This window comes from Amaranthus tricolor, chromosome 5 (assembly GCF_026212465.1).
Source record: "Amaranthus tricolor cultivar Red isolate AtriRed21 chromosome 5, ASM2621246v1, whole genome shotgun sequence".
NCBI lineage: Eukaryota > Viridiplantae > Streptophyta > Magnoliopsida > Caryophyllales > Amaranthaceae > Amaranthus > Amaranthus tricolor.
In genome coordinates this window covers 11,262,404-11,279,845 of record NC_080051.1, presented here as the reverse complement: position 1 = coordinate 11,279,845, position 17,442 = coordinate 11,262,404, and the positions used below count along the sequence as shown (strand labels likewise).

The 17,442-nt window shown below is 35.0% G+C and overlaps 1 protein-coding gene across 1 annotated transcript in view; it reads left to right on the top strand.

Moving 5' to 3' along the window:
• The first annotated feature begins 707 nt into the window (after window positions 1-707).
• The window catches only part of LOC130813887 (structural maintenance of chromosomes protein 3), a 31,313-nt gene continuing 14,578 nt past the window's right edge, over window positions 708-17,442 (top strand). Inside the window, exons 1-15 of the mRNA XM_057679790.1 lie at window positions 708-939; window positions 1,042-1,084; window positions 1,487-1,562; window positions 9,489-9,527; window positions 9,619-9,686; window positions 10,479-10,550; window positions 10,887-10,966; window positions 11,085-11,163; window positions 11,277-11,394; window positions 12,106-12,281; window positions 13,300-13,545; window positions 13,638-13,759; window positions 13,937-14,081; window positions 16,140-16,312; window positions 16,423-16,522. Of these exons, the coding sequence (XP_057535773.1) occupies window positions 1,070-1,084; window positions 1,487-1,562; window positions 9,489-9,527; window positions 9,619-9,686; window positions 10,479-10,550; window positions 10,887-10,966; window positions 11,085-11,163; window positions 11,277-11,394; window positions 12,106-12,281; window positions 13,300-13,545; window positions 13,638-13,759; window positions 13,937-14,081; window positions 16,140-16,312; window positions 16,423-16,522 (1,509 nt within the window). The 5' untranslated portion in view covers window positions 708-939; window positions 1,042-1,069. The remainder of the gene's footprint in view (window positions 940-1,041; window positions 1,085-1,486; window positions 1,563-9,488; window positions 9,528-9,618; window positions 9,687-10,478; window positions 10,551-10,886; window positions 10,967-11,084; window positions 11,164-11,276; window positions 11,395-12,105; window positions 12,282-13,299; window positions 13,546-13,637; window positions 13,760-13,936; window positions 14,082-16,139; window positions 16,313-16,422; window positions 16,523-17,442) is intronic.

Genomic DNA, 17,442 nt, shown 5'->3' with positions numbered 1-17,442 from the left:
TCCACATCCATCGCCTCCGCAAAGGATCATCACATATCAGCGTGCTAGTCAACGATGAGCTCCTGCTCTTAATGTCATTGCAGAGGTTGACGAGTATACACCATCGTCATCCACCGGTGCGCACAACAAAAGGGGCTGGGGATTATAGTTTAACAAACTTTGTATCAACTTATATGATTTCAACTTCTTGTATCACTTTCCATGATTGTAATATATCTTCGCATTATTTTCATAATTAATGTTTTCAAATAAAGCTGGTTCGTAGTTGATTATTATGGAATAGATGGTATTGAACTAGTTTAATGCAGGTTGCGCTAACTATATGGGAATTGAAAGAATAAAGTAAAACGTTGGACGAGCACAGAGCAAACCGCCACATGAGATGGCGGTTTGCCCTAACCAAACCGCTACTTCATGTGGCGGTTTACTGGTTAATGCAAACCGCCATCTCATTTGGCGGTTTTGTCTGGAATATTTAAACAAAACAAATTGCCACGTGGACGGTATCGTCGGAAATAATTTTCCATTTCATGCAAAGTGGGAAATATTTTTCATTTTTGCAATATTATAGGAAAAGATTCAACTTAATTCAATCGTGCCGAATTGTTAATAAAAGGTCTTTTTTTTTTTTTTTTTGAAAAGAATTGTTCATACAAGTTCAACAACTGTACTTGAAGGAAGAAAAATATAAAAATAGTGGAAAATCACAAGACTTGCCCGGGAATTTTAGTGAGACTAGTGAAGAACCGAAAAATCCTCTAAAACAAAAATCTTCCATTTGACAATCCATCTCTCGCTTCTCTCTAACTCTTGCATTCTCCCGCCTTCATTACTTCATTTCTCTCTCCAAATCCCGCCAATATTTCTCACCACGCACTACTACTGCAACTAGTAAGCATACTTGAAACCCTAGAAACTCAGGTTTATCTCTTCCGCAGTGTAATTTGCTGAATTTCTCGCAATTTTGTTGTTGATTTCTGATTTATGATCCATTACTATTTATATAAGTTGAACTAAGTTAATTTTTGTTTTTACTTGCAGAGGTTGCGGTAGTTTATGTTCTGTAGTTATGCATATTAAGCAGGTAATTCTTCTATTTTGAGTTTTTTTTTTAATTTTTAATTTTTAATTTAATTTTTTAATTTAATTTTTATTGTTTTAAACCCTTATCTGATGGTCTTAATTTCGATTATTGTATCAATTGCTTGAATTAATTGTGTTTCGGAATTGCGGTCATAATTTGTTCATCGTCTCTTATCAATGAATGTATAATGTAATGGAGTAATGTGTTAAGTTTGACGCGAAATTGGATTCTTGTTTTGCTTACGTTTTCTTGTCGTTTTTTTTATGTTACTGAATATATGAAGTTTTAGATAATTATCGAAGGATTTAGAGTTATAAACACATGTATTCTTTATAAACAAATCTTATCAACTTTTGGCGTACTTTGTTTGTCTCTTTTAATACTGAATTTCTGAATATGTAGGTTGTTATTGAAGGATTTAAGAGTTATAAAGAACAAGTAGCTACTGAAACATTCAGTTCAAAGGTCAATTGTGTTGGTATGTGTTTTATTTATTTATTTATTTATCATCTTTGTCCGTAATTTGCTTACTTTGATGATTTTGTTGTTGTCAGTGAACTTTCGAATGGAAACCAGAAGAAAAATTAGAAATTTTTATATTCTTGTTGAAAGCTACAAACTAAGAAATTGATTTTGAAGGGATGTTAAGACAAATGAAAAGAATAATAATGCAGAATATAGATCGTTTGGGTTTTTGAATACTTTGTTTGTATTGTTATAATGAATAATTACACCTCTATTTATACATAAACTAGCAAGCTAATTATAGAAACATATTATACTAAATTCCTAAGTTAACATTATTCTAATCAATTACAATTATTTAATTATAATTTCCTATAGTCCCTCAAGTTGGGCGTAGGATCTCCAATGCCCAATTTGCGCAGTACTGTATCAAAGGCTTCAGTGCTAACAACTTTGTGAGGATTTCAGCTAGATGATCCTTCAATCTGACTAATGGAAGGCTAGTGATTTTACCTTCTAGCTTTTCTTTTATAACGTGTATCAATCTCGACATGTTTCTTTCTATCATGTTGAACTAGATTCTCTGAAATGCTGATGACGGATTTATTATCACAGTAAAGTTTGCACCACTGTCTTTTGTGGAAACTTGAGCTCATTCATAAGTTTTCAAGTTCACCGGATTTCTGTTATCCCTTTAGTAATTTCTCTAAACTTTGCTTCGACTCTTGATAGGTCAACTACCATCTGTTTTTTACTTCATGTAACCAGATTTCCACCCACCAAGGTAAAGTACCCGAAAGTGGATTTTCTACGGATCTCCCGCCAATCTGCATCTATATAGGCCAATAGATCTAGGTGTTCATTTTTGTCAAAGTAAATGCCTGTGTTTCTTGTTCCTTTCAAATATCTTAGGATTCTCATCACAACTGTCATGTGTTTTATTTGGGGAAGATGCATGAATCTACTCACTACTCCTATAACATATACTATGTTCGACCTTGTATGAGACAAATAGATAAGCTTGCCCACCATTATCTGATATTGTTCTCAATTAACTAATTTTGCACTTTTAAGGATTTAGAGCCCATGGTTGGCTACAATAGGTGTTTCAGCTTATTTACAGTCAAACATTCTTGAAAGGCCTGTAGATCAAGAATGTAGTTCCTTTGATGAATGAAAATCCTCTTTTTTAATTTCAAAAGCTCAATACCAAGAAAATATTTGAGGTTACCCAAGTCTTTCATCTCAAATTTTAAAAAATAAACTTCCTCTTTAGTTCTTTAATTTTCTCTGCATTGTTCCTGGTGATGATCAGATCGTCAACATAGATTATTGGGCATGTGATCTTGTCCTTTTCTTTCTTCAAAAACAGAGTGTGATATGAGTTACTTTGTCTATAGCCAAACTTCATTGCTGTAGTGAATCTTCCAAACCACGCCCTTGGGGATTGTTTCAGGCCATAAAGAGCCTTTATAAGTCTGCACCTTTTTCCTGTACTAAACTCTTGGGAATATCCAGGTGGAGCTTCCATATACATTTCTTCTTCAATATTGCCATGTAGAAAAGCATTTTTCACATCAAACTGGTGGTAGGGCCAGTCTTTATTTGCTGCAACGGAGAACAAAACTCGAATAGTGTCTATCTTGGCTACAGGTGAGAAAATTTCAGAGTAATCGATCCCCTATGTCTAAGTGTACCCCTTGACCACTAGCCGAACTTTATATATTTCAAGTGTTCCATTTGCCTGATATTTTACGGAGAACATCCATCTGCATTCCACCTTTTTCTTTCCCTTTCGTAGATTACATTTTTCCCATGTATCATTTTCCTGCAGTGCCATGTATTCAATTTCCATGGATTATCTCCATCTTTCATCTTTGAGGGCTTCCTCAGCATTTTTAGGAATATTAGTGGAGTATAAAGATGCAATGAAAGCAATGTTTGTTTAGGATATGTTTTCCCCACTGACCTTCTGCAGAGGATATCTGGATCGTTGAGTTTTAAACTCCGGATAATACTTTTTTGGTGGAAAACCCTTGGTGCGTCTACGAGGTATCTCATACTTGTTTGTTTTCTCGACATTGGATAGTGGATCATGTTCACAATTAACAGTTTCATGAGGTTTAATAATTACTTCTTGATAGATAGGATTGGGATGGACAGAAGAGGAGATACTATGGTTTCAGTAACAACGTCGGCATTCGGTCCTACTTGCACTTTGGGGTTCAGATCCATCGTAACATGTTATGTGAACCAGCTTAGGTCATCACTTAAGGTCTCCCTCTGAGGACTAATAAGGCTGTTCAAAATAGTCATTGTCCATAGTGGTATATGATCGGTTTTAGATGTGGTCAAAGCAATATTAACCCTTTTGATTATCCCCGTAATCAACAAAGACACATTTAATCACTTGAGGTTCCAACTTGTTTCTAGCCCGTTTTGGAAGATAGACATATACTACACAACCAAATACATGAGGGTTAAGTAGGGATGGGCATGGGTCGGGTCCAGCTACACCCAGATCCAAACCCTAATTTTTTTATTGGACCCAGACTCGGATCCAGATCCGCAGGGTCTGAAAATTTTGGACCCAAACCCGGACCCAAACCCAGACCCTTAGGGTTTGGCGAGTCTAGGGTCTGGATTTGGGTCCAAAACAATTTTATTTTTTTTCCTGAAAATTTTTTAAAAATATATTATGAAGTACAATTTCAACCATTCGCATAAAATTATTTAAACATTTTCGACTAACAAGGATCTTCTAATGCTTTATGCTTATTGAACGAATAAATATATGAAGTTTTCCAACATTCAAGTTCTTATAACGAAATATTTATAAGGTCTTTACTTTTTCAAGTATAGATACAACGACCACATTTTAAATTACATGGACCGAGAAAGTCCAAAAATCATGTAATGTTTAGAAATAAAACAAAATTTCAAATCAAATAATTAAATACACATGATAACTAATATATAATTTTTTTTAAAAAGATGTAAAATGGGTTCATGGGTCGGGATCTAGGTTTCAAACGTGTAGACCCAGACTCGGACCCTAAAGTCATGGACCCAGATCCGATCCGGATCCATAGGGTCCAAAAATAGGTGGACCTAGACCCTTAAAATTAGGGTCAGGTTAGGTCTAGACCCTTAGGGTCTAAGACCTATGCTCATCCCTAGGGGTAAGGAATGTAAAGAGGAAGGAACATGTGAATTAGAGTGTCAAGAGGAGTCTTGTAGTCTAGGGCTTTTGTGGGAAGATGATTAGTTAAATAGGTAGCAGAAACAATAGGAACATGAGACTCAATCATAAGAGCTTTAGTAATTTCAAGGAGGATACGATTTTTCCGTTCAGCCACTCTATTTTGTTGTGGGGTATCAGGACGGGTGATTAGTGAAGCATGCCATGGTTAGAAATAAATTGTTTCATGTCTAATGTAATGTATTCACCCTCATTATCAGATCATAAAATTTGGAAAATTGAGTACGAAGCATCTTATAAAACTTAACAAAGACTGTATAGACTTCAGATTTGTGTTTCAAAGTGCAATCATCCACAAATCCACAAATAAGTAAAAATAAGAAAATACATGGGAAGTAAACTCTGGGCTAGGGCCCCATACATTAGAATGTTTTAAAGCACCAAGGCGATCAGTATGAGTCCTACTGGAAAAATATGAGTCTGTGACTTTTAGCTAAAACACATATTTCACAGGATAGTCACAGTGCAATTTTTAAGAGAAGGAAGCAAACGTTTTAGATAACCTAAAGGATGACCTAACCGTCTTAGGGGACTCATGAGTAATCATAGCCTGACCGTGTTGTGTCATCTCATCCACATAGTACAAACCCCATAGTTCAGTACCACGTCTAATGATCGTCTCGGTTTGAGCATCCTGCACATTACACTCATCGAAAGTCATGAAAACAGTACAATTAAGTTCTCTAGTCAATTGACTAACAAATAATAAATCATGAAATTAGTTAGGGATGAGAAAACAATTATTTAAGAGAATAGATGGGAAATATCAACAGTGCCAGCCTGATCCACACCAACACATTCCCTATTAGCTGTTTGGATGTAGGTCTGAGTTGTAGGAGCGGTAGATATAAGGCCATTAGGGTCAATCATCATTGTCTCTATTGCTCCACAATAAAAAATCCATGATGAGGAGTTAGTTTGGCAAAATAAGCCCGCATTATTAAAGCAATTGTTGGGCTTTTGTTAAGGAGGGGAATTAGGTATGTGGTTTTGAGGGGAGATACGGTTTGGGAATTAGCCCATATATAAAAACCCATTTTGGGTAAGTTTGACCCTTCCTCGCAAAGACTCTCTCCTATTTCTTACTGGCTCCCAACATTACTCTTTCTATGCAACTCATCCTCTCCATGTGACATGACCAGCCCGTAGGTAAAAGTATCGACCCTTGCTGCTGGTTCAATTTTTTGGATCTTCGGTGGCGGTCTGGCGTGGTTATAGTGTATCTCCGCATTTTTGTGGAATAATTAAGGAGGCTCTTTGTCTGTCCTTGTCGCCGTGGTGGTTTTGATCGGACATAGGACTTCGACCATGGATTCCAGTATTAACACCCCTTTTTTGGTGTTTAACCATTTTGGTTGCAATGAAGGGGTGGTTGATGAATGCCGGTTGCTGATATCCATGTTTAGGTAAGTTCATTTGCTAGATGATGCTCACCGAAAGTTTCTTTGGATCTCAGATTTGAACCATACAACTCTGATACCATATTGAGCCGTGACAATTTGTCACATGATTACCCCTATGGGCCCAGTCGTGTGGATACACACACGGGGCACCCAAATGCTCGGGCCCACAAATCCACGGATAATGAGCGTTGACTTGCATACAACACTTGATGAGTTTCACTATTTTCCAAAAGCAAATAGTATTAGGAGGATTAATCATCAAGCATTATATACAACTCCACAACCTAATATTTTAACGATGTGGGATCTTCCTCACATGTGAAGTATTTCTAACGCTCCTCCTCACATGTGAGTCACATCATATCCAAGAACCACCTTCGGCTCTGATACCATGAAAAGAATAATAATGCGGAATATAGGTCATTTGGGTTTTGAATACTTTGTTTGTTTAAGTTATATGAATGTTACAAGTCCGTTTATACATAAACTAGCAAGCTAATTATAGAAACATTATATAACTTCCTAATTTAACATTTTTCTAATCAATTACTGTTATTTGATTCTAATTCTTTACAACATGATGGTGGATAATTAATGACTAGTTGACGATAGGATATGATAAGTGAGTACGGATTGGAACAGTGATAAGCATTATTTTCAATTGTTACTGCTGCAACATTCATGATATGGATGTTATGGTTGTTAGTTTTAATGATTTTCTGGTAAATTGTTGAATAGGCAGCAACAATTTTTATTGACCTAAGGAATTCTAGGCATTGGTGTTAAGATCACCACATTTTGATTATTCTATCATAAATGCCGAGTATAAAGCTATGTATTATTGACTCCCTTGGTCAATTAATTACTAGCATTATTTATAAATGATAGCCCTCTTAGAATAAAATCAAAACCCACATATGGTTAAGATTTAAGGATAAGTAAGTATCAATTGGTGGAACTTAGAAGGGAAAGTTCAAATTTCTGAATATTTGTGGATCAAGGTGTTAACAAAACTAATTAGACAAATGAGGAGGATAAAAATCTAATGAAAACAAAAATAGGGAATTGTGAAATCTTGCGGCTAAATATATGCTAGGAGAAATATGATGTGCTAGAAAAAACATACATTGTGGTGGAATGCGAAAGTAAAAGTTACAAAGAAGAAAAATGAAAGAATGTTATTGAACTCAAAGAAAATGTAGGAGTGAGGAGAATATTATAAAATATAAGGAATCCAAAGCTAAAACAAATGAGACAAAGTTAAAATTTGTACTATCAACTTGTATTAGATGATTAAGATATACTAGTATAATTTATTTTGGGGAGCAACGTATATGATTTGTTCTTAGGGGTGTCAAACAGGTCGGGTTGGGTCGTTTTCAGGTTCGGGTCATATATAAATGGGTCATTAGACCCTTGACCTGAACCACACCCATTTAATTAAATGGGTCAAAAATTGTAACCCCGACCTGATCTGTAGCAGGTCGGGTCAACCTGCTAATGACCCATTTTAACCTGCTTTTTTTTTTCAGGTCATTGAACCATATATTTCAGGTCATTTGACCCATTTGAAAAATCATTGTGAAAAATATACATTACCTAAAACTATCAGATTTCGACATCATTTTTACTCAAATCAGAGTCATTGTGCAATGATACCTTCATGGGATCATCACTTAACCCAATTTCAGAATCATCATCAATTGATTTAACAACATCTTTGAAGATAGGTACAGAATTAAAATCAATATACATAATCAGATTATCAGATAATCAGATAATCACAAAGAATGGAACACAAACAAAATCGAAAAAATCGAGCATTATGAACAATGACAAAAACGCAGTAACAGCAATGAACATTAAAATCAGAAAAAATCGAACAAAAAAATTTCAGAAAAATCGGACAACAATAAAATTCTTACCTTGGCTGAAGGTCGAAGACTCGAAGCACTCGAAGACGAAGTGGAAGGCGCACAGAGAAAAGGAATGAGGAAGGCGCACCGAAAAGGAATGAGGAAGGCGCACAGAGAAGACTGAAGAGGAATGAGGAAGGCGCCGCGCAGAGAAGACTGAAGAGTGAAAGAGGAATGACTGGGAAGAGGAAATAATTTTAGGGTTTATGATTTTCAATTTTTCATTGAGTTACCGTGTTTGGGTTTATGATAGCCATCATTCCATCCCCATTTCGCAGGCCCAACTCCCAAGTGGTCCAATAATGTCTCATATAGTATAATGGGTTAATATCAGATAATATGGGTCGACCTGATCTGATTGACCCATTTAATAAATGGGTTAAACATGTTTTTTTCAGGTTTAAATATTCAACCTGAACCTAACCCATTTAATAAACAGATCAGGTCGGGTTGACCCATTTAATTAATTGGGTCAAAAATCTAAACCCAAACCCGCTAATTTCGGGTCGGTTTCAGATCAGGTTAGCAGGTCGGGTCAGCTTTTGCCAGCCCTACTTAATATATTATTATTTTACGCTAGTTTTATAATCTCTCTTGAAATGCTTAATTTTTTACTTTTATTATTAGTTCAATCAAGATAAGTGATGATAGTGGTTTAAACTTTAAATTCAAACTACTTTATGATGTTATTGTAATGTTTTATTTAAAAAAAGATATGCTATTTAAAATTTATGATAAATAGTGGTTGGTTCCATGTAATTATATGATCACTTTTACCTTTACTTACCCCTCCCATGTGATCCTTCCCCTTTTTCTTAAAATTGGTGCTAAATAAAATGGGTCATTTGATTAGTATAGGAGGAAGTATTATCTTTCTCTCACTAGTCAAGATACTTTTGCAAATTGCATCTTTTTTCTATCTGAATACTTCCAAACTGGGGACTATGAGCGGTTGACAAATATGTGACTCGTTAGTACAATTTTTTTTTTGAACAATAAGTGTGTTTGATCAACCATTATATAGATAATCGTAACATAAAATGTTGTACAGATCGTTTAAGGTAGTAACCAACATTTTATGAAAGTCATTTGAATAATAATAGTTGAATGTAATTGTTGTATTGTAGTGAAAGATGGTCTTTTGTAGTGAAACGTAGAGTTACTGGAACGTTAGTTGTGTTCCTTCACATTGATTAAATTTCAATTTTGTTTATTCTGACATAAATAATTGAATTTTTTTTTTTTTTTGGTTTGTATCATGTCTTTCTTCACGGCTGAATCTGACTATAAATTTGTGTATATGTGGGTGTGGGTGTGTTTATTTTACCTAAAATGAAGTAATGTATGCTTTTATGCAGTTGGTGCTAATGGTTCTGGCAAGTCAAACTTTTTTCATGGTAAGTGATAGGCATAATTTTTGTTTCCTTATGTGGGTTTTTTGTTTGTCAAAGAACTAAAATTTTGTTGTTATTATATTTTCCTATGCAGCTATCCGATTTGTGCTAAGTGATCTTTTCCAAAACCTTCGTAGTGAGGATAGGCATGCTTTACTTCATGTGAGTTCTTTTAAAATTAGTTACATGTTCCCATAATATTTTTCTCTACGAACGTATAGATTTGTACAAATGCACTTGATGTTCGTTTTCATTTTGATTTACTCCTCATGTAGGGTACTAGGGTGTATTTGTGGACATTCTTGTAATGTTACTTATAGTAGTTTAAACCAAAGACCGTGTTTTTGGATTATTTCTAATATCACAATGATTAACAATGTCAACATGACTTGATTACATGACCTATTATCGACAGGTTTCAATCTACTCCCTATTGCTTTAACTTGTGCCATTATTATGGCTGGGTTTTTGTTGTCTTGTGGAATGTTACACATTTTCTAGATAAGTGGAACTAGATAGAATAAGTAGGAAAGTGTATGGGAGTGGAATAAGTTCCTTCGTTTGCATAAATTGTTTAGAGGGGGAGTGGGAGGGATCTTTTTTCATCCCTCTTTAATAAACACCATAACACCAAAATTCAGAAGACTTGGAGGGAAAATAAAGCTCCACCTTCTATTCCCTTTCCTTCGCCTTTTCTTTTCTCTCGTGCTATGCAAACCAAGTGTCAAAGAAGTGAGTATCTTTTATTGTACATGTTTGAGCATTGATAAGCTATAAGCTTCCGTTTTCTGGCACTTCTATATTGCTGTTTGTTGCATCGGATACATGTTTGAGTAATTTTCAAATTGAGGTATCTTTGTGGATATACTGGATGGAATATTGGGTAATTACCTTGAATTTTTTGGTTTGTGAACTCAATTGTTTTCATCTCTCATTTGCGTGTGACATTAATAGGAAGGAGCAGGAAATCAGGTTTTGTCTGCATTTGTGGAGATCGTGTTTGATAATTCAGACAACCGAATCCCGGTAATTACTAGTTTGAAGCTTATTCCATTAGTTTGTTTGGGCTTTTTATCTTTCTTTATCTTTATATGAAGATATTTTTTCCTAGTTATTTTATTTTTATTTTTAATTTATTGTTGAAAAATATTTCTTTCACGTGCACAGATCTTGTTTATTTATTTTATACTTCCATGTGTTCTGCATTTCTCTTTGATTGCATGGCTCTTGATCCTTTTTTGGTTAGTAGTGCTGAGGGCATGGCTGGGAACTAGAACCTAGCTCATGCATTACACTCTTTGAGGCATTAGCTCATTGTGGTGCTTTTGCTCTTGTATTTGTTAATTTTATGCCCTTCGTTAGGTTGATAAAGAAGAAGTTCGGTTGAGGCGTACAATTGGGCTAAAAAAGGATGAATATTTTTTGGATGGAAAGCATATCACGTGAGTACCTATTCTATTGACTACTTTTTTTCTTCTAATTATACAGTCCATTATGCATTTCAGTGATCTTTGTTGCTTCGAAAATTACTTGTTGATCAAGTGCTGCTGCTTTGTATAGGAAAACGGAGGTCATGAACCTTCTAGAAAGTGCAGGCTTTTCTCGTTCAAATCCTTACTATGTTGTACAGCAAGGAAAGGTGACTACCTACTCGTTTGTCCCATCTGCCAGTGTGTTCACATGATGGATTAAACATTCCAAAATCACAATTATCATTTGCTTGATATTGTTCTATGCATTGTCTATATGTAGATTGCGTCATTGACTCTTATGAAGGATTCTGAACGACTAGATCTGCTCAAAGAAATTGGAGGTACTCGGGTTTATGAGGAGAGGCGACGTGAGAGTTTGAAGATTATGCAAGAAACTGGTATGTTTCTGTTTATCGTACTACCTTTAACTTGCTTTATACTGTGTATGAAAAAGATTTACCTGAGCTAACTGGGTGCAAAGATTTAGGGATGTAAACTTCGGTAGATTCAGTTTTTCGATTCTACAGAGGTGTATTGGAACCTCCTCATAAGCTAGTGAAATATGAGGAGCATCTAACATAACTAATGCTTTTATATCTTTTTTTGTTGAATGTTGAAACTCATGGCTCCCTCCTGTTATATGGTACAGCTAATGATTTTCTATGGACCATATCGCATCGGCCGCGTTGTACAGGTCTTATAAAAAATGAGCTGATATTTCATGCGCTGTAATGGTGTAAAAAATTGCATTTTGGTCCATTTCGAAGGATGTCACATGCTTTTGCTTGATATTTGGCGTTATGATAATCACATCTCTCTCGTTAGCGCAACACTGTGTCGTTATTGCGACTGTGATTGTTAGCACATTTTTGCCCTATGGTTGTTTCAGTCAAACTTTTAGTTTCTTTCTTTTTAGTTGTGATTCCGGTAATTGAATCACGATGCCTTAATTATGAAATGTATATTGGACCCTTCTGCCTATTATGCACCCTTGTTCTTGTCTCATGCTTTTGCTCTTGGAACCTGTTATCTTTGGTTTGCCTACGCTATATATATCTTCGATTCATTCATGCTTTCAACCTTTGCTATTATTTTCTTGTGGTTACAAGGAAATAAACGAAAACAGATAATTGAAGTAGTGAAATATTTGGATGAGCGGTTGAAGGAGCTGGATGAGGAAAAGGAGGATCTGAGAAAATATCAGCAGCTTGACAAGCAAAGGAAATCCCTGGAGTATACTATCTACGAAAAGGAACTCCAGGATGCTAGACAGAAGTTAGCGAAGGTTAGCATTACTCTTAATGATTTTATTGTTCTTTTTTTTTCTTGGTGGTTTGTTTTCCTTAAAAAGTAAAGCTAAAATAAGTTTAGATAAGTTCAAATATGGGCTACCAGAGTTTACAGTTCTTGAAGTTCCAATCTGTTTAGGTAAATTCCAACATGTAAAGATAAGTTTGGATCTACATTATGTCAACATTACTGATTTGGCCTCATACTAAGGTTAAGATGACACAAACGTGTTTTTGGTTTTGAGTTTTTACTGGATCGACCTGATTCTGCTATTGGTTACTTACTTCTTACTGTATCCATGCTAGCCAATTGGACACTCTATAAAAAATAACTGAACAAAAAACCACCTAAGGAAGAGAGATATGTTTATCAGGGGTTCAATATTAGTTTTGTGATCGGAAGTTTTGGTCTTTTGTTAAGCAAATAAATCCAAAGAGGATGGTGTAAATGACGATTGCATTGGGTATTCTTGTTCTGCTGTGGTGAGTGGTGAGCCTTGGTGAAGTCATGTGCTTCTTGTTTCTTTTTTTTTTGATTTATTATAATCCTTTTACTGATTCTTACATAAATGGGTATTATGAGATTGGTTTGCATCGTCATCATTCACACCATCCTCTTTGGATTTATTTGCTCAACCACTCATTTCTATCTTCCACTTGTTTTTTTGGCGATGTACTATGATTGCTTAATTCCCCTTTACACTAATTTTCACCCAAAAAACACATGGTGCTAATTGACAGGGACAAAGGGAATTATAATTAACATTCTTATATGCATGTGCCCACAATTTGACAAAATCTTAAATGGTATAAATATATTCCAAACATACAGGGACTGTTTTAAAATTATGTTCCCATAAAATTTAGCTACAACTTAGTGTATGATGATGCACTCTTTGATTTTCCTGTTAGAGTTGTCATGTTATGACTTTTGCTTTGCTTAATTATTTAGATTGCTTCTCATCTTATTTCAATTTAATTTATCATTGTGTCTAATAAATATTGCTTTTTCAGGTTGAAGAAGAGCGAGACAAAGCTTCCGAGAAGTCGACAGCAATGTATGATGAGATTCTTAAGTCTGAGGAGAAAAGCAAGGTCTTGGACAAGGACTACAAAAGGCTTACCAAAGAGTTGCAAGTGTTGAGCAAAGAGAAAATTGCTGTTGAGAAACGCCGTGAAGAAGCAATAAAGAGGAAGACAAAGCTAGAGCTTGATTGCAGAGATTTGAAAGAGAGAATTTCCGGAAGCTCACGTGCCAAGGTTACATATGGTTGAGTTTTATTTGATTGAAAACAAAAATTATTGTATATGGTTCAGTCATTTATCACCTTTTTTTTGGGTAAATTTTGTAGAATGGTGCTGCCAAACTGCTTGAGGCTGTAAAGCAGGAAATCTTGGAATCAAGACATGAACTTGACAATATTAAGCCTTATTTTGATGATCTGAAGATGCAGGAGGATGTGATGACAAAAGGGTATGACTGACAAAAGCCCTATATCTATGTAGATCTGTGGCATATTTTCCTGGAAATATTTGATGCGTATTCTAACTTTATTCTAACTTTTCATGTGTTCATATATAATGGCAATTCAGAAATAAGCCTCTATATGCATCATGATGAATTATGTTTCTTCCCCTTTTTGACATGTAGGATAATGGAACGTGAAAAGAAGCTCAGTCTTCTTTATCAGAAACAAGGTCGGGCTACTCAATTTTCTAGTAAAGCTGACCGAGATAAATGGCTTCAAAAAGAAATTGATGAACTTGAGCGGGTTCTTGCTTCAAATATGTCACAAGTATGTTCTTTTCTATGGTATTCATGTTTATAATGAGAAGTAAATTTAATTCAAAACTGATGGCAGCCACCCGATCTTTTGATGTGCTGCTCAGATTAATGCAGCAACTTGGTTGTTAAAAATATGTCATTCTCAGTAATTATGAGTTTAAAGTAATTTTCCATTCTGTGCTCTTTATTAAGAAGAAAAAATAAGAACCTTTAACACGTGCTTGGATATTGCTATCATTCCATCCAGACAATAGGCATTACACTACCACCACAAGAAGTTAGGACGCTGGTCTTTCTTTAAGAGTTTGGCTATATTTTCTTTCTTTATTATTAAGCTCGAGACTTCGTTTCTGCTTTTGATATTTGTTATTTTCAATCATCTGTCTCTTCACTCTTTTTTATGAAGCCTTCATGCCCAGCTGTGGCTAATTCTAGGATTTAGCATAAATTTTTAGCAAAGTGAACTGAATTTTAGGTGCAAACCGTTGTACCTGATTCTACCTGTGGATGTAAACAAAAATTGCAACATGATTTTTTGAATATTTTGATTGCATGTCCAAGTATCATTTATGCACCAAATGGAGCCTGAATATGTTATTGGGTTGACAGTATTGGTCAAATGGTGTAGTGAACTAAAAATGAAGATGGAATTGCTGTTTATCTGTGTCAGTTTATGCAGTCTGCGGTGTTCCATTACTTGGTACTCTAGGCTTTAATAAGTGTTTTACTTGCCAATTGCCATTGTTCGGAGGTGGTAAAGATGTCACTAGATGGATAGGATTTCTTGATGACGGAGGGGGACTGGAGGTCATGATCATATATGGGTGAAGACGTCGTGTATTGATTGTTATAATGTTATGGAGCAACTTTGGTTTCTTCTTGCATGCATGTTTGTTTGGATCTTATTTTGAATTGGCTAATTTTTCAATGCATTGCTAAACTTTGCAAGGAGTATTGAGCCATGCTACTGTATTTAGAGTGGGGATCATAGTGCATAGACAAGACTGCATCACCCTATTGTAAAATTTTAGTTTACCGCAACTGAAATATAGGCCGCATTGTATATATATATATATATATACATATATACATACATACATATATATATATATATATATATATATATATATATATATATATATATATATATATATATATATATATATATATATATATTGCTTTTCATTAACAAATAATGGATGAAGACATTAAGCTACATACTACTACTTTTAATGATGTGAGTCATCAGAACATCTTTGGTATATTCTTGTAGCAAAAGTATATAGAATTGTTTAACTTGTATCTTAAGGATTTTCAAACCAGTGAAAATAAAAAAATTGAACCACCAAATTTTGGTGATTGACAACATTGTTAAAGATTGCTGCTCACAGATAATATGTTCAGTTTTGGTCTTACATCGTTGCCACAAAACTCCAAAATTCCCTCTACCATGAATGTTTAGTGATTAGAAAGTTTGTTGGAGACACTTAAGCAAGGATCCCCAGGGAGTGGGGCAGGGAGGACTGTCAAGTTATTGAAGTGTTTGATGGCTGATGGGTGGGATGTTTATTATGAAATGGAGTGGGGGTGTACTTTTGGGTGGGGGGCATAGCGGTTGGTCCCATAAGTCTTTTATCTATCTAGAGGCCTGAGGTAGCATCATATTTTTGATCTTATGAGCCTACTTCGGCGTACTATAGAAATGAGAACTGGGAAATTCCATGGCTTTAATTGCTTGCATGTGTTTGATGTTAGGGTTAATTGTTTCTTAATGTTTTGGTTCCATGAAATTAGGTATGTGACTCTATCAAACTCCACATCTTATAAGGAACTAGTGGATATATAGATTTTCTTTCTCAATGCGATTTATTCTTTACCACAGTGCGACCTTGTTTGGATTAGCCTGTAGAATTTTTGATTCTCTATCTTTTTATTGAATGTGACCTGAATGCTTAGATTGGATCTTGTGGTCCTTTTTTCTTTCTTTATCACCATTTTACAATACCATGCAAGTATCTTTGGCCTTTAGTGTTTATTCATTTTGTTTTATTTGGCTGGTGTTATACAGGAGCAGAAACTGCAGGGTGAAATTGAAAATCTTAATGCTCAGCTCAGGGAGAGAGATGAGTTTATTCAATCCCGAAAAGCAATTTTGGCATCACTTGAAAACAATATCAGCCAGTCAAACGAGGGGTTTATCACATTGAAGGGAGTAAGAGACAAGCTACAAGATGAGCGGAAGTTAGTTCTCATCCCTGCATCCAATTCTTTTTGCTTGTTCTATTACATTTTCCTTTTCTCAGGATTGATGCTGTCTATATCTAATTGAAGTAGCTTTGACTACATGCTAGGTCCTTATGGGAGCGAGAAAATGAATTGTCGTCTGAGATAGAAAAGTTAAAGTCTGAAGTAGTAAAGGCAGAGAAAAACCTTGATCATGCAACTCCTGGTGTGAGTTTTTCTATCTTTGATCTTTAGCTTTTACTTGGAGACATATGTGGTATTATTTGTTGTCAATACTTTGCAGTGAGCCCGAGAGGTTGTATTAAACTTTCAATTTTGGGTTTGTCTGGTAATGTTTTGTTATAGACCTTGTGTACATCGGTTTAGACAAACTATACGTTGATTTCGAAGGCCAGTATATGTGAACTTTAGGAATGAAAGTAGAAATAATTGCTGCTGCTGTAACAACTATGTCAAAGAAGTTCCACTTCATTTTGGAATTTAGATCAATCAATTATATACTTCTATTTTAAATTGGATAATAAATTTTATATTAAGAAGTGGCAACTTGTTCATCTGAGGTTTTTATGTTTTTAAGAAAACTCACCATTATATATTTTTGTGATATCGGATCTGTGATTAGTGTGCAGTTCTTCCCTGGATTTTTAATGCTAACTGCTATTATATGATGCTTCATTTGTCATTGACGATCTGCATGAAGATTCATTGTAGAGAAGTAGTAATGATAAAATTAGTGACCGAGTGACTTGTCATATGTTCAGCCAAAAACAGAGAAGTCTTGTGAAGAACTGTTTGTTAGCTTTGGATAGAGAATAATATAATAGCTTTGGGATGGTGGAAGCAAGTGATTTAATCTGCTAGTGAAGGTAGAAATAGATCTTGACTGTGTGCTTAAATGAGGTTGTAAAAAAGTCAAGAGTAGAGGATTAGGAGAGATCTGAATCTCTCAACATTTAGGGTACGTTAAGCAATCTTCTGCATCTAGCAATCAACAGGAAAGTCTGATGCTTTCTCATTTTCTTCCTTCTTTTCTTCATATTGTTCTATTATTCTTTCTCCTTAATTTATGATTTTCACTTATTGTGAGTGCATTACTTCACCCTCATTGCATGCATTGTTAATAATTT